Consider the following 25,252-nt stretch of genomic DNA (forward strand, 5'->3'; position numbering starts at 1 on the left):
CAGATGAGAAATACGCAGAATTTTTATAAAGTTGTTTAATTATAGTATGTTCTTTTGTACAATAAGTTTAATAAAAAAAAAATGACATACTGATTTAATCAAGAGTATTTAAAGTGGCTTAAAATGCATTTTTATATTTCTGTCAAACAACTTTTTAAATAAAATATGTTTTTACTTACGACACAAATATACTACTACAGTAAAAATAGTTTGGTATTATGTTTTAATTAAACATGATTATATATATAAATATATATTTTTTTGTTTAAAACTTGTATTTGTTTTATTAACTTATTTTTATCAAATTGTAATGTATTACAGCACATTACACAATATAATTTTTGCCATTAAAAAGAGACTATAGAAATAACTGTTTTTAGATACTATATAAGTATGTCCAATAATCGACTTTAGAAAAATTAATGTAAAACTCATGTTTTATTACTTTTATTGGAATAAAAATAAAAGTACATAAATGTATACCATAATATGGTTTAAAATTAAAATTTAAGACTGATAAAATATCAGGTAAATACTTTGAAATCAATTCAATTGATTTCAAAATACTATACTTATATATATTACCTTTCAGTTTTAGATTCTGATCAATCTGATTAAGAATTTGATAAAAAATGTTTGGGTTAGCAAGTGTTGTAATAAAGTTTATATTAAATTTAATAGGGGTTAAACATTTAACATAAATTATATTATATTGATACTTAAAAATTGCAATTTTATAAGATACACAATATTCTTAATGTATATGTATATATAAGCTATTATATTATACACTTGATATTATCTTTTGTTATGTTAAATAAAACAATTAACTATAATTATGTTAAATCAAAGTTCATATTAGAGATTAAAAGTTATAAAAAAAAAATTATGATCAAATTAGACTAATTGAATAATATGATATATTTTTCATCAATCACAAAGTTAATAATAATCTACATGTTGCGAGTTTATTTGTATTAATATAAAATATTTAAAGGTAAAAAAATATATATACGAAATATGTTGTATTATATTATATATACTATTAAATAGTTACTTTATCTAAATATATTACAGCAGGATATCAACGGTGACAAAATTAATCTTTACGTTTACTTCCAGTATAATAACATATAATTCCATTTTCCACTTCATCACATTTCAGTTATTAGATTTTGATAAACTCTTATTATAAAATATAATATAGTAAATGTGTTAGCTATTTGTATAATATTTTTTTTTTTTTTGAGGAAAATGGTTTCTTAAATACTAAGATTGTGCTTCGCAATATTGACTCTTACGTAGATAATATGTAAAACTGGATTGGTCAAAAAAGCATAGGTAATTAAATTAAAAATATTATTAAATCTTTGTCAATACCTAGGCTCTTTAATACTGGATTACAATTATTTAAATTTATATCAGTATATTGGAGCAGTTAACATTTTTTAGGTAAAAAAAATAATAACTTTAATTATTATTTCATATTTACTAACGAAAAATATTTTTCAAAAGCTAAATAGAATTATTAGTGATATAGGTATATTTATATAATCGTACTATAGTCTATAATGATTATGAAAAATATAATATTTTGGCAAGATATAAAAATTGTGTTACGGTATGAACTAGGTAGGTAATTAAATAATAGAAAAATAAATTATTTATTGCATTGTAAATATTTTATTATTATATACTTAGATTGACAGATAGTCTTCACTTAAAAGTATTTTTCGTATACTACAATTTATCATTTAATTTAAATTTAATCCATCTATTACCATATATTTTGAGGTACAATAAATTATAGTTTATGTTTAATGTATTTTAAAAATATTTTTTATATTAACAAAAAATAAAAATAAAAAATCATATTCAAAATTTCCTCTAATCATAAATTTATTTTAAGATACTGTTTTAGAATTTGTTAATAACTTATTAAATAAAAATTAACTGGATGAATAACAAAAATATGTTTTTCATATTATCGTCATAGATTGTAAGCGTATTATATTTTAATAAGATTTACACTTCAAGTATGCGGCATAAAACACTTGAACTACGTGCAGCAAAACATGCGTTTGACAAATTTGAAATTTCTAAGTTTTGTTCTGTAAGAATCGGTGTTTACAATATTATCTGTTACAATCGTCGTTTAAAATAATCTAGCTATAAAATTTAACTTTAAAGGTTGATTTTTCGTCAATGAATAGCTCTACAAAATATAGCTTCCTCGGTGATCCGAACTTATGGCATCGCTTAAACCGTCGAGATGGCTGTATTCGACATTGATTCTACCCGCTATCACTGTGTTATTAGTTAGTGTGAGTGTATACAAAAGATATCGGTATTGCATGTCACTTTGTGTTTGGCTGGAAAATTTGGTTTGGTCAAAACCAACCAGGCTTCCAGACGTCTTTTTAAAGATATTTTTCATTGAAGCGAAATGTTTTCCTGACAGGATAACTAAATGATTATATATGCCACATTGAATTTAACCAGTCGTCTATACTAGGTGTGATCCATTTCGAGCACGGCATCTTAATCCCGGATTCAGACGTCATATCCGCTATATTCAGCATCGAACCGAAATGTCTTTTCAATGAACCAACAAAATCATTAGTTGACACATTGATGTTAGTAGGGGCTTTTAGCTGGATTTGAGCCATCCTGACAGACGGAGAACATTGATCTCGGTTTCGTATGTCACTGAAACATTAAGCATCGAAGGGGAATAATATATTCGTCATCGAATCAATGTGTGATATAATTAATTAATTATATTGACTGATTTATAATATTTGTATGTATATCAGTTCATGGCATAAGTACATTATAACATTTAGATTACACTAAAATTAGTCATAATGGCAATACTGAAACAATTCTCAGTAAAGATGGACTTTTAAATTTCAAAAAAAAAAAAATTATCAAATAATACGAATTTAGATAGATTATAATTTATAATATAACGCAAATATATAATCAAAATAGATTAATTTGTTTTTGATTATAACGTTTAATAATTTTACTTATCTATATTTAATAGATATTTACTTATAATAATTAAGTGTGTAGAAAAAAAATTAAAAAAGGAAAAAAGTATATAACTACACTATTGTACATTATTAAAGTGTCAAATATATCTCGTCATTGGGAAGTTAATCACTGTTATATTTATGCTAAATTTGAATTCAGTTATTTATTATTGCATATGAAAAACGATTCTTAGTGAAGACGATTTGTCACTCTATATTGCTAAGTATATTTCATGATATATTTTTTATGTTTCTGATTTATTTACTATTAGTAATACAATAGGTTGAATTCAATTTTTCCAATACCATTAGTTTTTATAATTTTATTTGGTGTGTAAAATAATATTATTAATATACGTTAAGAATTTCGAGTATCAAGTATCAACTAATAATATTTTTATAAACGTTTTGTATTATTGACTCTTTTTAACTAGGTATAATATTACGAGTAAATTGTATTATTCATCATTCATCATTGATATTGTTTTTGGTTTAATTTATATTCTAGTGTTGCACTTTAAAAATTCAATTTGATAAAGTTTATATGTGGAAATAATTAAATACCATTGAATCTTATTTGGTGATAAAATAATTTTAATGTAGTATTTTGTACTACTTGAGATCAATCGTAATTTTTAAATGCTTAGATCATTTTTAATTTAACAGAAAAGAAAAATGTTAACAAAAGTTTGACCAAGTTGTAGGGTAGTACTTTTAATTGCAAAAATCCTTGAAAGTGGCGAGTCAACCGTTTTAAATAAAACTTAAAAGTTTTTGAATAAATTTTAATTTGTACGTTTGTATGTACAAAACGCGTCATTCATTATAGTTTATTCCCAAAAAAGTTTTAGTTGGTAGCATGTCAATATTATTATACTTTGATAATCTAAAATTGTAATATAATGATAGTTTATCTTGGAATATTAATAAGCGTAGTCACTTAAATGTTTGTATACGAATATAATATAAATAAATAAACTTAAACTCATTTGCCTTCTTGGATTACGATTAGGTACATGTTAATGTGTTAAGTCAGAAAAAATATTTTTTGTTGTCAAAATTTTAAAACAGTATTAGGAGCGAGAAAATATTCCTGGGATGCTCCTTGCTAAATTCCAAGTACTCATCCCTGGGGTATTTTCTAGATCAGCTAACTGTGAGAACTATAGAATAATATTATACGTACATCATAATTATTACTTATTAGGTATAATATATATTTTATATATTATGAAGGCATTAACATTTTTTTTTTCTAAGAGGGCAAATATTTGCAATCTGTATACAATTAAATAAATTAATACAATAAGAGTCTTATTACTATTAATAATACATAATATCCTAAATAAAATAAAATTCAGTAAATGGATGACTCGACTACTCGAGTGAAGAGATATCCATTAACTGATTTTTATACTTTTTCAAATATAATATAAAAAATTAAATTATTATTTAATAAAATATCTACCAAAATTATCTACCCATTCAAATAAATTTTTTTCCCGAGACCCTATTAACATGCCTGATAATTACAGCAAGGATTCAAATATTATGGATTTTGTCAGGATTATTTTTGATTTATCAAAATACTATTCTGTGGAATTATTTTTATTATTTTTATTAGCGTTCATATTTCAACCAAAATCATCGCGAACGAAATGCGTTTGGAATTATATAATATAGTATTTTAATAGGAGAAAAAGGGATATTATGTTGTGGAAAAGCTGATTATTAGTTATTAAATTGTACAGGAAGTTTGAATAGGCACTTATCACTGTCAATAAGACTTAAATTTATTAATGTCAAAGACTTGTGTAGATAACCTCGGCCGTTTATGCAAAGTGTAACTCATCTATTATGTATAATTAGTAATATTATGCATTACGGACTGAACACGTAGTGTTAAAATACGTACCTATCATATTATGTATTTATTTATTTATTAATTTCGTAAAATTATATAATAATAGTCTATAATATATTATAGTAGTACGCGAAGTCATTATAATATTCATACGGCGATAATATTACATATTATTATTGTCACGGGAAAAGGGTAATCCGTCGTGTTGGCCGTCAACCCTGCAGTGTGTTTTCCGGGAAAACCGGTGGACAGGGTGATTGCGGATTAAGAGGGGTGCGTAGAGGTTTGATCGTCTCCGTTCCGGGAAAACCGCACTTGGACGAACCGGTGGTGGGGTTGGGAGGGTGCGGGTCGTCAGCGAGGGTGCATTTTTCAAACTCTCCGCGGACGGCCGAGAGACATCGTCGACGTGTGGTGTACGACATCCACCCCGCCGCGCCGCAGTCGTCGCGACCGACCATCGACAGTGGACCGGAGGGTGTGCACCCCCCCGTCGGCTCCGAGCGCGTGCGAGTCTCCCCCTCGGGCGGGCTCGCGCGCACCTCCATCGCCGTCTCACCCGTTAAACTACCACGACACACTGCGCCCCCCGCGACGGAGAGCGGACACGACCGACCGGCCGGCCGGCAGAGCGACACACATATCCGACACCGGCGCCACCGACGACGCACACCGCACGCAGTACCGCGCGTTTTCCCGACGAGCACGTACGCCGATAACGATATTATATCCATTAATAATACGATATAATAATATTACGGTTGACGACGATCCGCGGGTCCGACGACGACGATAATACACCGCTCGCGATACGGTTTCCTCGTTTTCACGCTTTTTTTTCGTAATTTTATTCGAGTGTGAAATTCCCCCCCAACAGACGGGAAAAGTTAACGCGCCCACCACGTGGACGTCGCAACGCGCCCGCCAATTTATCGCCGGCCTCCTGCCAAGTAATCATCGCGTTTAAGTCTGATCTTTGACATGTAAGTAGTATTACTGCGACCATCATTATAATTATAGGTAGTAGCGATCTATTCGTTATGATGTATAATAATTTCGTCACATTTATGCGTATCGTTGTACATTTTTGATATTAAGTGTGACAAACATATCGTTCTCCTTCTATGCTTCAATATCCAATAAACAATCATCGTTTTAAATTCTTAATAATACATAAATAAATTATCACGTATGATAGTCGTGTTAATCGTTATTTAGTCTAAGGGGTTTAAAAATATCCACATTTTGTAGTCGATTTTTATTACAAGCTAACATAACGTATGAGAATCATGTTTACACAACATTTCAACAACACAATTAAACGACCGTGATTGAAAAAATTGGAGAGTTCAACATGATTTTTTACGAATATATTTACTGCCTAGTAAAACTATCATCATGCACACAAAATATATCGTTGTTATATTAACATCATCAAAATGCGTACTTTTTGGTCTGTTTTGTTTTCGTGCAGATAGCCTATTATCGAGAAACATTACAATCCTGGTAGTTCCGACCGTATTACCTATAGTCAAAAGTTACCTACGTGACCGCGATTGTTGACTTTTTTCCGGACAAAGACGTAACGGAGTCTTATATATATATATATATATATATTGTATACACTAACATAAACAAATCCGATAAATATCGAATTCATTCAAATCGTATTTGTTGTTTAAGACGATTCAAGTTAGCCCATAAACTTTTTTCTGTTTCAATTGATGGTTTTTCTATTCTAAAACACTAATATATTTTTTTATCCAAAAAACTTTTTTCTCTTTCGACGTAAAAAATGTTTTCCTTTTTATCTATAATACCTAAACAATTTTGTATTATTGTATATTGTACGGTTATATTACACCTGAAATCAACTCTTTGAACTTAGCTAAACCCTCGACTTTTAATTTACACATATAGTAATATTATACTATTAAAACATGCATATACATTTTAATTAAAAATAACTACAATTATTTTAAATTACTTTAGTATCAGTTGTTAATATTTAGACATTAATTAATTAAAATATTTACTATGTACTTATAATTATATTTAACTTTATAAAAATTGATATCTAGACTATACTAGAAAAAAAGAAAGAAAAAATTTACCATGATTATTTGGATATAATTTATTTTTAATTAAACAATTAGTACAGAAAAATTTGTTTAACAATAAACCAAAGATCGGAAGTAATTTTTATTTAGTTAATTAAAAATGTATATAACATAATCAAAAATAATGTATAATAATAATAATGTTTTATAATTTATATATTATCATCATTATTAAATTACTATTTTATATGTAGTACCTTTTTTTTAGACTGTACATTAAGCAAACATTTTTACAAAAATATTATAACGACGGAAATTTGTGTTCTTTTGAAAAGTTTTTGGAATTTATTTGAAATATCTCAATATCTACAATAACAAAGTGAATTATTTTAAGTGATACTCGAGTTTTTCTTTATAATACATTCAAATATAACTATAGACTTTATGAAAGACGATAAAGTCACGTCCTTTAATAAAATATTTTTTTATTTATTGTATTTTTATTTAATATAACAATAATAATATATTACTATAAAAATGAATGAATAAAATAAAATACGAGTCGAATGGCGTTGTGATGTTTAGTTTTATTTATTTGTAATATACTAATATTAAGTATAGTCATATTTTTACGGTGATGTAAAGAGAACACGATATTAACTTCTAATAATTACTATTTTTTTCTAATTTTTTAACGCGATTGTATTCAAAATATTCCACGTGAACGCAGTATAGGTGGTAAACACCTAATTTTATGTAGTTGGAAATATTTCGCGTTTTATTTTCAACTTCTTCGAGGCTATGTTAAATGGTAATATGTAGATAATTAAATAAATTGTTATCAACTATACTATTTCAGTTATACAGATGGTAGAACATTTTAATATAGTTATTGTCATCATTACGAAGTATTTTTTATCACAATTTTTCTTTTTCCTTCATGTACTTTTTTTTTAACCCATCCTCACAAGCTTTATGAATTATTTATTCTTATTATAGTTTAAATATTTTAATGTACTATTCGACATCGCTGTATAGAGATTTATTAAAACTTTAAATGCCCGTGGCTTTTTTTTTTTAATTTTAATGACTGTACCAAGCGAGTTGGATATTTTATAAATTAAATTAGGACATAAATATAGGTTATTTTAGGAATACCTTTTTATGATTACATTAAATAATTTAAAAACGTTATGTTTTTTTAAATTTATTATTAAATTATTTTAAACGAATGTAAGTTATTTGTAGTAAATAAGTATAAGTAAAGTATAAGTAAAATTCACGAAGATTATCTAAAATGTGAACGAAATACAGCAAAAAATACGATTTGAGACTTTAAAAACTATTTATTGTGTGTTATAAAAATATTTGGCATATAAAAAATACTCAAGAGAATTCATTTGTATTTATTAAGTAATAAATAGGGGAAATACGGTTCTATCGTAGCGAATATCCTACCGAAATCATTTTTCTAGGAAACTCCCCAATAATCATTTCGTTCGTTGGCTCATGCCTGCAGAATACGTTGGGATTATTATCATTTGCTAGTCGGAAAACTGTATAGAATACAAATTATTATACCCGCAATGAAAACTTTTGCCGCTAGTCTCGTGGTAGAAAATTATTTGACATAGCTGCACAGTGTAGGTATGTCTTATCAAACAATTAACAATGGATGGAAAATTCGGACCCATTGACTAATGATAACTGTAACACAATAGTAATGCAAATGAAGAAAAGCTGCAACAGTTTTATTTTCAAAAAAAAGCACCTGCTTTAGATGTTAAAAGAGGTTAAAGGACATCTGATGAAACTAGGGTCGAATTTCAGTGACCTTTCATTCATGATTAGAAATGTTTATCGATATAGTTATTTTTGTATCGCCGTAACCTGAGTATAATGCATGGAATATTTAACTTCACGAGGTTCGAGAACAGAAATAATGATAATTTAGATAGTGTCAAATTAAGTGGGAACAGAGGGAATGGACCAGGGGCTCATTTATTCCAACAATATATTTTATTTAATGTATGTCTATAAAATAAAAATGTTCATAAAATTATTGAATATGGTTCATAATAAATTTATATTTTTTAACAATTTAATACAGTTTGCAAAATCACTATAAATCACAACTCGTGGAATCACCATGTAATTATTAAAATATATATTAGATGTTTCGGGGCTTAATCTATGTTTAATATAGAATTAACTTAGACAATTGTTGTGCGACGAGTACTGAAACCTTGATTTAAAAGTTTAATACTTTTGTCTTGATTTACTATTGTCATTGTTGTCATTAAAAAAAACGCGGTTTTTAAATATGTTGTATATTATCAATAGTTAGCAGAAATTAAAATATTTTAAACGCAGCTGCTTATATCTATATAGCATAATATTATGTCAACATGAAAAAATATAAACATTTATACATTTAAATATTTAATACATGAATAATGAGACGTTATGGCATAGTATACTTGACTATTGTCAATGTTTATTTGCTTTGAAAAAAGTTAAAATATATAAAATAGGTGAATTAAATTAGTTGGTCGATGAAAAACATCTAATAGAATTTTACTCGCGTAAGTAGTTATGAAATCATGATTTAAATTTTTATTTGAACACAATACAGTAAGTAATAACTAATAAATGGTAGATTGGTGAAACCATTTATCACATAAAAGTTTTGCCAGTTGAAAAATGATTTATGAACTAAACTATTGGTTTATATTTCCGACCGGAAATAAACAATGACCAAGAGTGTTGTTTGCGGATGTATAAATCTTTATTGGTTAGTTTTAGCATTATTTAATAACGTCTGATATCATTAAATGAGTATTGATATTTATTTTTAATAAAAGCGATGTCTTCCATTTTATGTTAATTGTTATAAAATATTAGAGAATGTAGTAAAATTTATATTTTATGACAACAGATAAATTCGTAATTAAAAAAGTGAGTAAGTAGATACCACTTGATTGCGTATAGTAGGTATCAAATGAGTTACTGTATTTGATGTATTCAATTTGAATTCAATGATAATTAATCAATTTATCTAAATAGTAGGTATTCGTAAAACGATTCTAAGTGGAGACGATATATTAGCCTACCTATATCACTAAGTAGATTGAGTTAATATTTTTTGAAACATTAAATTTATTTTATTATTAATTATTTATTATAATAATAAAAATAAATATAATTTATTCTATAATATTATACTATTGTTATAAAATATTAGAGAATGTAGTAAAATTTATATTTTATGACAACAGATAAATTCGTAATTAAAAAAGTGAGTAAGTAGATACCACTTGATTGCGTATAGTAGGTATCAAATGAGTTACTGTATTTGATGTATTCAATTTGAATTCAATGATAATTAATCAATTTATCTAAATAGTAGGTATTCGTAAAACGATTCTAAGTGGAGACGATATATTAGCCTACCTATATCACTAAGTAGATTGAGTTAATATTTTTTGAAACATTAAATTTATTTTATTATTAATTATTTATTATAATAATAAAAATAAATATAATTTATTCTATAATATTATACTATTGTTATAAAATATTGTAAGAATGGTGAATAGGTTTAAATTCTCACGAATAATGACTTTAAATTATAATAAATATGTATTTTCGTCCAAATGCCTGTTCAAATCAAATTAAATTTTCCACAACTAATTTGTACAGGAAATATTATAAATATGTTAGGAATACATTTTTTTCAACACATAAATGCTAAAAAAACTTCAATCAAAATACCAACTGCGTTGTTTAAAATACCTATGCTACGAATTTTAATATATATTATATAATATGAATACATATTTGCTTGCGTTGAGGTTAACAAAGTGATTACAAAATTAATGGTCTTACACTTCATCAGTGTAAGTATGAACAATATACATTTTAATGCATTCATTATTAATTGATTAGTATATTTATATTTACAATATATGTGTAATAATATTATGTGTAGCTTAAATATATTTTAGTGTACCTACTATACAAAAAACTTACATTAAACTAATCAATATCAAAATTAACATATTATATTTTTAATATTATTTTAAAATTATTTCGTTTAATTATTAGATATTTGTCATAAAAATAAGTCATAAATATTTAGATAACTGCCTAGTTGAGTTGTACAGTAAGTGTAGGTACCTCATCTTAAACTGTTCTGCTATGAATATGTTAAATTTGAATTTAAGGATTAATAAATGTAAAAAATGAAAAAGTAATGAATTCGCTCATAATCTAAAGTTTTAGTAACCTTGGTTACAAAAAAAAAAAAAAATATTTAATGATAATATTAATATTTTAAATAGTTTTTTAAAATGTCTACTTTTTACTATTTTAGTATAAACTAAATTCAATTTGATCCCTGAAATACACCTCAAATTTGTATATTAGAACATTATTATTACTAGAAAAAGTGTCTTCATACAGAACTATTATCACAAATCACTATTAAATAAAATATAATATTATATTAATCACTTAACGTCCATTCAGTGTATAAAATAAACATATAATTCAATTTAAAATACAGTGATACTATAATAATTTGGTGCTATCTAGAGGATATTTTAAACATAATACCTATATTTTTATTTTTATAATCTTTAACTCCATTAAATATTTATTGGGATAATATTTATCAATAATAATTTAATATGTTCTTCTGATCTAGTACAAAATATGAGTTTTATATTATATTAATTTAATAACTAAGTAATAAATAAGTATTTAATTGTAAAATAATTTTGAATACTAAATAAATATTATTTTCAATTTTTATAAAATCATCTATAAAATCAAATCTAAAGCACTTTTTAAACAGTTATTAAAAATATATTATTTACAATTACGCATCTATTTTACTTGTTCAATTGGAGTAGCATGCCAAAACTGCTAGATAGTTTATATTTATGGTTCCACACAAGCTACTCAACAACTCTAGACAGGAAATATGACTCGTTCATTATGTATATTTTGCATTATTATATATGAGAATAAGTTCGAAGACGACGTTTTTATTATATTGTTTATCGCTATTAAACCGTCTAGATGTTTAAGGGCGGAAAGTATTTATAAATCAACCAGCCTCCAGAACTAATAGCAATAATATATTTAACAATGATATAAAAAATACTTAAGGATGAAAAAAAACATAATTCAAATAGTATAAAATATGAATTTATGATGATATTAAAAATAATTTCAATTAAATAAAGATTACAATAATATTTTGTTAGGCTATAGCATTTAGAAGCAATTTAAAATATTTTATGAAACATATTTCGCATCGACTTTATTATATATACTGCATTTGAAGTTTCACAGTGATAAAAAAAGGGCGCAAATTCGTAACATAATGAATATTCAGACGGACTATTTGGTATTTGTGTGGTTGTTGGGTATGTAATTGGTATAACTGTAGACAGAGTTGACGAGGACGGAACTTCGACAGTACTTGGAAGTGTGCTTATAACTTCAGTAACTGCAGATGTCGAAGACAGATCTTGGGTGATGCTTGGAGATGTACTTGAATCGTCAGTAGGTGCAGATGTCGAAGACAGATCTTGGGTGATGCTTGGAGATGTACTTGAATCGTCGGTAGACACAGATGTCAAAGATGGATCCTGGACAGTGCTTGAAGTCGTGCTTATAACTTCAGTAGCTGCAGATGTCGAAGACAGATCTTGGGTGATGCTTGGAGATGTACTTGAATCGTCAGCAGGTGCAGATGTCGAAGACAGATCTTGGGTGATGCTAGGAGATGTACTTAAATCGTCAGTAGACGCAGATGTCAAAGATGGATCATGGACAGTGCTTGACGGCGTACTTATAACTTCAGTAGCTGCAGATGTCGAAGACAGATCTTGGGTGATGCTTGGAGATGTGCTTGAATCATCAGTAAGTCCAAATGTCAAAGACGGATCTTGGGTAATGCTAGGAGATGTACTTAAATCGTCAGTAGACGCAGATGTCAAAGATGGATCCTGGACAGTGCTTGAAGGCGTGCTTATAACTTCAGTAGCTGCAGATGTCGAAGACAGATCTTGGATGATGCTTGGAGATGTACTTGAATCGTCAGTAGGTGCAGATGTCGAAGACAGATCTTGGGTAATGCTTGGGGATGTGCTTGAATCATCAGTAGGTGCAAATTTCAAAGATGGATCCTGGACAGTGCTTGAAGTCGTGCTTATAACTTCAGTAGCTGCAGATGTCGATGACAAATCTTGAGTAATGCTTGGGGATGTGCTTGAATCATCGGTGGATGTCGAAGATGGATTTTGAGCAATTCTTTGAAATACGTTTATAGTTTCAGTAGACACAGACATCAAAGATGGATCTTGAGTAATGATTGGAGATATGTTTGAATCATCAGTAAGTCCAAATGTCAAAGACGGATCTTGGGTAATGCTTAGAGATATACTTGAATCATCAGTAGGTGCAGATATCAAAGATGGATCCTGGACAGTGCTTGAAGTCGTGCTTATAACTTCAGTAGCTGCAGATGTCGAAGACAGATCTTGGGTGATGCTTGGAGATGTACTTGAATCGTCAGTAGGTGCAGATGTCGAAGACAGATCTAGAAAGGAACATCAGTTGAGTGTCTTACTTTAGTTAAGTAATTGCTAAAAGCACTCAAACTATATTAATAATAAATACAAATATTTAATAAAATTAATTGAAATAATTTTAATTAATAATTATCATTATTGTATGTATAAATTAAAATGTTTTTGTCATTCCCTAAAAACTAGTGGATAACAGTAATATTTTCAAACTATTCCTAGGTACAACATAGTATATACCTAATCAATTGTCCTATCTCCTATGTTATAAAATGTCTTTCATATACATAATATTAAGCTAATATTTAAATGATTATTATTCATTAGTTATTTTAATATAAAATGAACATTTTTTTCTTTTGAATATTAATTTTATTTATTGTTTACAATTGATGGGTTTATGTTCAGAAAATTTTAACCTTAACTTTCTTAAAAATATTTAATTTTTTTATTTTTATTTAATTAAGTACAAATTAACTTAGCTTAACTAAGGTAAAAAATATTATTCACTTTTTCGTTCTTAATAAGTGTTATATGTATAGTTGTTATGTTGAAATCCATTGGTTTCAGTAGTGAACCAATGTTTAACTCAATATCTAAGTTAAAAGTATTTCAATAAGTGTTTTATTAAATATTAAAACGTGTTGGTCAAAAAAAATTTTTTTTTTTATTATTGTTGAATAAACAATTTTCTTTAAAAACTATTTTAGTAATATTTCAATTTTCAACAATAAGATTTCTTTTTAAAAAATTAAAATAAATTTAATTTTGTAATCTTTTCATGTCTACATTATAATATTAAATAAAAATCTACTAAAAATCATGTTTTAATTTAAAATGAATACTCCTCAATATAAAATAACTTGTATGAACATAAAATCTTTTTAAGTATGTTAACAATTAAATCACCTTAAGTTTTCAAAAATAAGTATTGATAAGTTAGAGTAGATGATTATTGTAATGAATTCGACTTGTACAACTTGTATTTGTATAGTAGACTTTATTTTATAACAAATTATACAAAGAATTTCATTATCTTACAATTTAAAATAATAATAATCTTTTTATACTCAGAGAGTGTACAGATAAAATAATATATTGGGCTGAACATAAAAAGATGGGAATCGCGTAACATGTAACTCACGGATTTGCCGTTGATATTGATGATGCTGGCGATCTTCGGGATGAACACGGACGACGTGGTTGCTCGCGTATTGACAGCGTAGTTTCTCGCGTATTGACGGCGTAGTGACTCGCGTACTGGCGGCGTAGTTGCTCGCGTATTGACAGCGTAGTTTCTCGCGTATTGGCGGCGTAGTGGCTCGCGTACTGGCGGCGTAGTCGCTCGCGTATTGACGGCGTAGTGGCTCGCGTACTGGCGGCGTAGTTGCTCGCGTATTGACAGCGTAGTTTCTCGCGTATTGGCGGCGTAGTGGCTCGCGTACTGGCGGCGTAGTCGCTCGCGTATTGACGGCGTATGAACGTCTAGCGTGAAAAGGTAGTGACGGAGGGACGACTCAGGGCAGCCGTATATAGCCTGTTGCACCTCCGTGTATGCCGGTGTTTTGAATACCGGCCGGTTTGTGCAGGCTATGCGAAGAGAGCTGATAAGTGTGCAGCAATTTGAGTCCGTGTATAACGGTGCGTTACTACCGTCCGGCTCTCAAATGTACTGCACTCAGCAGGGAGCAAGGTCGTTTTTACCGTGGCTGCTGGCTCATACTTATCTTGTTGTCAGTCCGGATGTCATTATCAGGATGGTGGTTTTGATTTTTTTCAGTTCGAACTTTCCAGTTATGTGTATATATATTTGCCTCTCAGGAACTTATAGTTTTGATCTTGCTGAGTTCAAATATGTTAATAGTTGGGTTCTATTTCCCCGGGTTTCGTGGGGAAATTGGTTATTATGTCGGGCGGCGGAGGTGCCCAAAACCAGGTGCTCCTTCGCGCCATCTGTGTTGCGATGATGTACTAGATTACCGCCGAGCGCCTATAATCTAGTACATAATCACGTTCGGGTGTGCGCGAGAGTGCGCGGCGGCGTCATATTGCAGTAGTGTGGTAACGAGACCCGAGAGTGCACCACTAGCACTTGGCACTCCGTTTTGTCTCGTTACATAGTCCCCTTTTTTATTGTGACGAGATATCGGGACGATGGATCGAGGAATAATAAAAACTCAATGAATTGGGAGGATGTCTTGGTCTATGGAAGATTAGCCAATTATAGTCTGTGTTGTTCCTTCAGGGCTTTGATGTGTCTGGTCTTCTCCTTGTAGGCTTGCTTTTTCATTTGTGTTTTGGACATCCCCTCAAATGATTTAAGGAAGGTTTGTGCGGTGGAGAGGTTCCTTTTAAGGTTAACATACGATCCTTGATTTGTTGTTAACAATTTGCTTACTAGTTCTCCAACTAAATCTGGTTCTTTATCACTGTTAGTTTCGCTCTCACTGTCGGTTCCGGGTAGTGGAGACGTTGATACCTCAAGTTCGTCGGTATTATCAGTTTCGGGTTCTTCGATGTGGATTACAGTACCGTCGGAGATATTTGGGGATGGTGACTCCTTCGTAGTTGGAAGATTTTTCTCATCTTCATGGGTACCCTTGAGACCATCATCCTGGGTTGATTGAATTTTAACAGCTTTAACTGAGTCTGGTAGAGTCCATATTGGTTCAACGTTGTACTTTGTCCTCTTTGCAGCCTCTTCACGAAAGAATCGAGCGATTCTTTTCTTCTGCTTCGTTGTAAGGTGCGAGTCAATGTGGGTCAGTTCGATCTTGTTGATAGGATTGCTTCGGCGTAGTTTTCCCAAAGGTATCTGGATTGGAATGTTCATGGTTCTGATGCCTAAGGGTTGGTTTATGGGTTTATTAGAGTTTATGTTGATTGTTATTATTCACAATATTCACAAGCATGACATGAAAGTTAGTTACATATTTACATATTATTAATATTATATTTTTTTTTTTTTTTTTTTTTTTTTTTTTTTTATATATATTTTTTTTTTTCTTTCTTTATTTTGTTTTATTGTTCATATGATGAGTTGAGTTGAATGGGTTGGTCCCCTTCGTGGTACTGCTTTATATTTTTAAAATTATACGTTCGGAGGTGTCCAGACTGGTCTCTTACGGTTACGGTATTGTTGTCATGTACCTCACATATCTGGTACGGCCCATGGTATAGGAGAAATAGTTTGTGTGTTTCATGGTCCTCCGCTGAAGATAAACGATGTTCCTTTACTAAGACCTTCATTCCTACGGCATACTTCGGGAATTTCTTATCTCGATCTTTATATTCGCTTCTTAATTTTGACTTCCTCTGAGTTTTCTTCATTACGATTTGGATTATGTCAGGTACTGAATTGGTTGGTTCATATTTTGGAAATGTTACTAACTGCGTTATAGACAGTGGTATGTTTTCTCCAAACATGATGTACTGGGGCGAATATCCTGTAGTGGTGTGTGTGGTGTTGTTTATCCAGAATTCCACATTATCTAGCCATCGGAGCCAGTTAGTATGTTGTTTGTGACAATATGTTCTAAGCAATCTCCCAATTTCCCGGTTAGCACGTTCAACAGGATTACTTTCTGGGTGGTATGCGGTAGTGTGTATACTCTTGATTTTCAATTCCTCCATTTTTCTGATCCATTTTTTACTTGTGAATTGTGTTCCGTTGTCCGTAAGGATTTTTTGAAATAATCCCATGGTAGGGATATAGTCATTTACGATCCTTCTGACAATTGTATCTGTGGTGGCCCTCTTCAACGGATAGAGCTTTATGTATTTGGAAAAAATGTCTAGGATGGCAAGGATATACTGGCATCCCCCCTGTCCCCTAGGCAGAGGTCCCATGAGATCAGCTGATACCATCTCCATCGGCTTCTCTGGAATCAAATTCAGTGTTGGTCCCCTGGCTGTGACGTTGTTTACTTTAGTTCTTTGGCATAAATCACAAGTCTTGATAATGCGTTTTATGGTGTGATACATGCTCTGAAACTGGTGGTGTTGCTGTAACAACTGATAGGTTTTGTATGTCCCACAGTGTCCATATATCTGGTGGGTTTCAATCACTAATGGTTTAATTAGTTCTCTTGGAACAATTATTTGATATTCTCCACTGTTGGATTTACGGAATAGTAGTTGATTGTATACAATGAGGTTGTTCTCTGTCCGACCGTTCATCCGTAATTTGAGCTTCTGAATGTGTTCGTCTGCTTGTTGTAATGCGGGTAACTCTTTGAATTGCTTTCTCAACTCTGAGCTGTAATTGAGTAAAGTTAACTTGTTGATGATAATGTTTCGTGTGCTTGCTTGGGGTTCTTCGGTGGGAGATTGGGGATATCGAGTTAACATGTCGGCTCCTATATTTTCTCTACCGGGTATATGGATGATTTCCAGTTGATATTCTTGTAAGAATGTTGACCATCTTACCAACCTGGAGTTTAATAACTGGCAAGTGTTGAGGAATGTCAGTGCATGGTGATCCGTGAGCACTTTGACTTGGTGTCCTAACAAATAATGTCGAAATTTCTTGCACGCAAATACAATGGCTAGTAATTCTAGTTCTGTAGTATTGTAATTACGTTCCGCAGAGTTTAGGGTTCGGCTAGCAAATCCCAGTGATTGATGTCGTCCGTCTTCCTTGATCTGGTATAACTCCGCTCCCACATGTGTCGTTGAAGCGTCGGTATTGATGTAGAATTCTCGTGTAAAATCCGGGAACTGTATAATGATGTCCTCCAGGAATTTTTCCTTTATGTTTTCGAATGCTTGCTGCTGTGCTGTTCCCCATATCCACTTGGTATCCTTTTTTACTAATGCGCTCAATTGCTCCGTATCTTGTGATAGGTCGCGGATAAACTTACGATAAAAGTTGATGAATCCTAAGAACGATTGTATTTGTTTTTTCGTTTTAGGTGGTTGAAAGTTTTTTATCACCTGTATCTTGTCTGGGTCCATGGAAATGCCTTTTTCCGAAATAATATGTCCTAAGAAGACTATTTGACTTTTTAGGAATTGTGACTTTTTACGGTTTATGGTGATATGATGTTGCGATAGCTTCTGAAATATGCGTTCTAGATGCTGCATGTGTTCATTGAAGCTTTTTGAGGTGATATGAATGTCATCGACATATATTGCAGCGAATTGTAATATTTCTGGTCCTAGCACCTGGTCGAGTATTTTTTGAAATTCGGCTACCGAATTGATTAAGCCAAACGGTAGTACTTTGAATTGATAATTTCTACCTTTGTGTAGAAACGCGGTTATCTCCCGGCAATCCTTCCTTAATGGACACTGCCAATATCCAGCCGTTAAGTCGATGGAACTTAGATATTTCATACCTTGAAATTTCATTAACGTTTCCTCCATGTTTGTCGGGCATTCCCGGTCCGGTATTATTACTGTGTTTATTTTTCGTGCATCAAGGCACAGTCTAATGTCGCCGTTCTTTTTCTCGGTACATACTATTGGCGACGACCATGGTGACGTTGACTTTTCAATGATCCCTAACTTCACCATGCGCTGTATTTCGGCATCAACTTTGGGGATCCGTGCTATTGGTATTGGATATTGCCGCTGGTAAATTGGGTCCCCTGGTTTGACCCGTATCTGGCATTGAAATTCTTCGACTTTTCCCGGTTGATCCGAAAAGATTCCTTCATATTTATTTAGTAGAGACACAAATATTTCCTGTTCGTCTTTGGTTAGGGCTATTTGGTTGTCTTCTAGATTTTCCTTTGCTTCTATGCTAAGTAGATGCTCTTTGGAATTGATCAGTCGTGGTTTTTGGCTTGCAAACGGTATGGTGTGAGCTAACTTACCGATTTTGAATTGGACCGTTTGTTCGCTGAATTTGATCTGTGCGGAATATTTTTTCAATATGTCTGCGCCAATTATTCCTTTTTCATTCAAGTTCTCAACTTGAATAAAATTAGTTTGTAGATATACTTCACCTATCTTACATTCGCAAAAGATTTGTTTTGATACTTTGCAGATTTTCTTGCCCACGGCGTTGCTTATCTGTATCCCTGTTACCGGAAGCTGTGGTATCTTTGGATTTCTTTGCGTGATTATATCAACAACTTCTTTAGTGAGTACACTAACTGTGGCTCCCGTATCGACGAGTAACTTGACTTCTTCTCCCTCGATGGTGCATTGGATGTACGGACTTATGGATTGATTCGTTGTATTCAATGAATTTATCGCATGCTGTTCATTATCCCTAGGTCCTGCTTGTTCTTCTTTATCTGTGGATACTTGATTGATTTTTTCAGTTTGTTGTTGATTACTCTGTTGGGTCTCTCCACGTCTGTCATTATTGCGGTATGGTTGGTTATTCCAGCGGTTGTTGCGTGGTGTTGGGTTACTCCATCCACTACTCCGTGTATTGTTCCAACCGCTGTTAGTTTGACCATTTTGATTATTGTTGTTGGAATCGTTCTGATTGGTTTTCTGTTGATTCGACTTATTTTCTGTTGTTTGCTCTTCTTGTCCTTCTTCTCCTAGTACCTTCATCGCTGTGAGAATGTTACAATCTGACAATGATACTAATATTGCGCGTAGGTATCCGGGATAGTGCCTTGCTATGTGTTTAACAATTTCATGCTCCGACAGTCTCGGTACCTCCAAATGTCTAAGTTTTGTTGCCCATGTAGCAAAGTGTTCACGGTAATTGGTGTTGGATGGTATGTGCTTAGTGCTTAAGCATTGCTCCATACTTGTATCTGTATCTCCCTGGACCAGAACTCATCTATGAATGCTTTTTTGAAGTCATCGTAGTTGGTCAGTTGAAATCTGATTGTTGAAAACCAACTCGACGCAGCTGCTTTTAAACAGTCGCCCACAATGATAAGTTTTTCGCCGACGTAGGATTGTTTTATTGCAAAATATTCTTCAAGTCGGTATAGGAAATCCTTGGGGTGTACGTCGCGATTGTTCCCATAAAATGTTGGACGTGATATTTCGGTACTGTGCGTTGGTTCAGGCTTGTAATTGTGCACTGGTTGTCGATTAACATGATCGTATTTGATTTTTACCTCGTTTAGTTCTAGTTCAATTAATTCAATTTTTCTTTCATAATTTTCTTCTATTTCTCCGATTTTCCTGGTATTCTCTTCTTCCATATTGCTACATTTTTCTTTAAGTTTGTTAATTTCTTGCAATAATTGGTCAACCAAATATCGGCTATTTCTTTCCACTTCCGCTTTGAATGCATTGAATACGTCTTCAGTAACGCTCTTTTTCGGTGCCATTTTTACAGATGTAGTTTTCTTCTTTGCACACGACGTAGTATTTCTTCATAAACTTAATCTCGGAGTTCGAAGTAGAATTTGCTTCTAAATCGAGCACTGCAGTTGGGCGCCAATGTAATGAATTCGACTCGTACAACTTGTATTTGTATAGTAGACTTTATTTTATAACAAATTATACAAAGAATTTCATTATCTTACAATTTAAAATAATAATAATCTTTTTATACTCAGAGAGTGTACAGATAAAATAATATATTGGGCTGAACATAAAAAGATGGGAATCGCGTAACATGTAACTCACGGATTTGCCGTTGATATTGATGATGCTGGCGATCTTCGGGATGAACACGGACGACGTGGTTGCTCGCGTATTGACAGCGTAGTTTCTCGCGTATTGACGGCGTAGTGACTCGCGTACTGGCGGCGTAGTTGCTCGCGTATTGACAGCGTAGTTTCTCGCGTATTGGCGGCGTAGTGGCTCGCGTACTGGCGGCGTAGTCGCTCGCGTATTGACGGCGTAGTGGCTCGCGTACTGGCGGCGTAGTTGCTCGCGTATTGACAGCGTAGTTCTCGCGTATTGGCGGCGTAGTGGCTCGCGTACTGGCGGCGTAGTCGCTCGCGTATTGACGGCGTATGAACGTCTAGCGTGAAAAGGTAGTGACGGAGGGACGACTCAGGGCAGCCGTATATAGCCTGTTGCACCTCCGTGTATGCCGGTGTTTTGAATACCGGCCGGTTGTGCAGGCTATGCGAAGAGAGCTGATAAGTGTGCAGCAATTTGAGTCCGTGTATAACGGTGCGTTACTACCGTCCGGCTCTCAAATGTACTGCACTCAGCAGGGAGCAAGGTCGTTTTTACCGTGGCTGCTGGCTCATACTTATCTTGTTGTCAGTCCGGATGTCATTATCAGGATGGTGGTTTTGATTTTTTTCAGTTCGAACTTTCCAGTTATGTGTATATATATTTGCCTCTCAGGAACTTATAGTTTTGATCTTGCTGAGTTCAAATATGTTAATAGTTGGGTTCTATTTCCCCGGGTTTCGTGGGGAAATTGGTTATTATGTCGGGCGGCGGAGGTGCCCAAAACCAGGTGCTCCTTCGCGCCATCTGTGTTGCGATGATGTACTAGATTACCGCCGAGCGCCTATAATCTAGTACATAATCACGTTCGGGTGTGCGCGAGAGTGCGCGGCGGCGTCATATTGCAGTAGTGTGGTAACGAGACCCGAGAGTGCACCACTAGCACTTGGCACTCCGTTTTGTCTCGTTACATTATTTAAATAATACTAGTATTATTGTAAAATCTCAGCATTTCATAAAAAGTTACATTACATAAAGTAAAATAAAAATCTATTTTTAGTTCAATTTTCTTATTTTTTTTTGTTTTACTAATTTTATTATTTAAATAAATAGAAAAATGCAAAATAAAGTATTCATATTAAAATATTATAGTCATTTATTAGACTTAATATATTTTTTTTAATTTTAAAATAATATGATTGAACTTTTGTCATCTTTGTTTACATTTAATTGAGTTAAGAAACTTTTTATTTCTATGATTAATAGCATCAGTTTTGAACATCTTCAAAAACAACGTTACAATATATATTCTGGACATAAAATAAATAAGTATAATCCGTCATGTACATGGACAGTTTGATGGTATTACTTTTCTAAAGTCAATTTATCATAAATTGTGCCTATCTATAAATTAATACTCTTTTAATGTTGAATAAGAAGCTCTTAGCAACATAGGTACCTATTTATAATTTTAAAATAATATTAGTATCAAAATGCTGCTTAAATTTCTTAACTCATTATCAACTACATTATATTTTCATTCATACATTATATTTATATTAAAATACTCACCTAAAATAAAATGCATTTTTATAATTTTACAATTAACTAGCATCAAAATTAAATTTAAAAATGTTGAATTTTGCGATTTACTATTTAATCTAATCATTAGTAAAATTTTATTATAAAATAACAAATTTTAGACATCATTTTATAAATTTTTAAACTTTACATTATAATATTAATGTCAAATTCAAACATACAAAATACAAAAAAAATTCTACATATTAAGTTTATGTATGTGTATAAATATAAATGCTGTGACTTTTTAAAATAAATTTTATATCATATACCTACATGAATTAGTAGGGTTTTTTTTTCATGTATATATAATAGGTAATTATGATAATATAATATTTATCAATAATGTGAAGATCTTTAATATAATAATTAATTTTTTTTTACTTTAAATTTGACAAATGATATTTATAACATTAATTCTTTTTTATATTGTATATTTAAGTATTTATTATATATTAATATTGATAGATAGGTTTGTTACGCCCTAAATGAAAAAATGGAAAATTTTGTGAAATAAGCTTGCATCTGTCTTGATATAATTGAATTAACATCTAGTTGTTTAGTATGTTTAAATTAATAGTGAAATATTTTCAATAAGATTATGCTTTTATATTATATTATATCATGTGTTGACTACTTACTGTCAACCGGATTCGCAAAACTTAAACTCAACTCACTTAAAATTAAAACACTTAAAACAAATACCAATTTAAAATATACATTTAAAGACATTATAACAACTGTGATCAACAAAAGTGATCAAAAAGCAAAAAATAAAATAAAAATGGACAAATTGGAGACAGAATATTTTAACAACAGAAGTCCAGTCGTACGTACTGCATGAAATGGTGACAGACAATTACAATTGCATTGTCATATTGCAGTTATGTTGGGCGTGTAAGTTCCTACCCGCGTGCAACTATTTTCACTGAAGATCGCTCATTCAGATATGAATATTACATCAGAAGGAGAAATGACAAACCCGTATAGACGTGTTTTTTTTAACAAAATGTAATCTATGAAAATATGAAATAACCAATATTTAACATAAAATAATAATTCCTATCGGTCACGTAAACTAGAAATTTTAGAACTTCTCTATGATTTTGTCTTGTCGCAGATGAATACTTTAATTTTTTAGTAATACAATTCGTCAAGGCCATCAATAGTTATAAATGTATTAATATTTCAAAGTTGATGATGACATCGATTTAGTCGTTACAGAACAAATTATACATTTTTATTAATTAGCAATTGTGAGGCGACACCTCAAAACTATTTAAATTTTTGTCAACATTGAGATACACATTGAACTATATGTTTTAAATGGAAGCGAATCGATTTAATTAAGTCAAAACGTACAATTTCTCGTTCAAAAACTAATATTAAAATATTCAATTGATAGAAAACGTAATATTTGCTCAATATACATTAAAAAAAAAATAAATTATATAATATTTGAGGCTAAATGTACTATTTGCTATTGATCTTGTAATATAAGTTTAAAAAAAAAATGTGGTCAAAATGTACTAATTATATAAATTTCTCCAAAACGTAATACTTTCACACTAATACAAAATGTATTATTTCCCTAATATTCCTTAATAAAGGAAAGAAAATGACGTATCGATGCAAAACGTACTACATATTTACAAAAATAACTGTTTCTTAAACTTTTTTTATTATTGTTACACTTATTTAAATTAGATTATTGTAACTTTTAATATATGTTAAAGATTATTTGTTTATCGCGTTATCGAATTGTCAATATAAAAAAAAATAATGATAATAAAACAATAATTAATAGCTTTAATAATTTAATTATTATGTTCACCAAAACTTTGTGATATGGTAAAACCAGAAATCGAATAGTAATTATAAATGTATTAATAAATTAATCGATGAATCTCGTCCTAAATATTACTAACTATTACTAGTTGCTTCCACTAAAGTTTGATTTAATTTACATTTAATTAATTTATATTTTTAATAAATAATTATGTCGAAGATTATTAAGTTTATGATGTAAAGAGTGAAAAGAAATTCAGGTACCTACAGGTTACAGCTATTAATACAGTATATTATAATACATAAAAAATAACTTAAATAAAGTAATGTACAAATACAAATTGTATTTTCTAACCTATTAATCTATAGATATTATGTGTATATAGTATCTAGAATATAAATAGTATTCGTATTACTATTTTAATCGTATTATAATAATAATTACTAATTACCTAAATACTTTAATCATGGATCACTAATATTAAGTTTTTTAAGACATTGAAGTTATGAATCATGTTATGTTGTTTTTAAGATTATTCATAAAAGCAAAATATTATACTATTTGTTGAAGATAGTTACAAAAAATACACTTTAAAATACTTTTGCCTACAAAAATGTACTTAACAGATATTTTATTTATTTTTAAACATTATTGTGATATTTATACCTCAATAATTTAATGAACAGTAGAAAATCACCTATCATGAAAAATATGTACAAATAATAAGTTTTGCTTTGCCGACACACAATTATTTTTATTATAATTAATTT

The 25,252-nt window shown here is 30.7% G+C and overlaps 2 protein-coding genes across 6 annotated transcripts in view; one reads left to right on the top strand and one right to left on the bottom strand.

The window, feature by feature from the left end:
* Positions 1–5,531: 5,531 nt before the first annotated feature.
* LOC114127316 (ADAMTS-like protein 1) overlaps positions 5,532–25,252 on the top strand; it is a 170,817-nt gene continuing 151,096 nt past the window's right edge. For all 5 annotated transcript variants that reach the window (XM_050201988.1, XM_050201985.1, XM_050201986.1 and 2 more), the window contains exon 1: positions 5,532–5,885. The gene's annotated coding sequence lies outside the window, so the exon portion shown is untranslated. The remainder of the gene's footprint in view (positions 5,886–25,252) is intronic.
* Positions 12,094–23,536, bottom strand: LOC126550433 (putative protein TPRXL). The gene is made up of 2 exons (XM_050201990.1): positions 23,335–23,536; positions 12,094–13,101 (listed from the first exon to the last, which is right to left on the bottom strand). The coding sequence occupies exons 1-2, from the start codon at positions 23,423–23,425 to the stop codon at positions 12,257–12,259; spliced, it is 936 nt and encodes a 311-aa protein (XP_050057947.1). The 5' UTR covers positions 23,426–23,536; the 3' UTR covers positions 12,094–12,256.

Source organism: Aphis gossypii, chromosome 2 (assembly GCF_020184175.1).
Source record: "Aphis gossypii isolate Hap1 chromosome 2, ASM2018417v2, whole genome shotgun sequence".
Classification (NCBI taxonomy): Eukaryota; Metazoa; Arthropoda; class Insecta; order Hemiptera; family Aphididae; genus Aphis; species Aphis gossypii.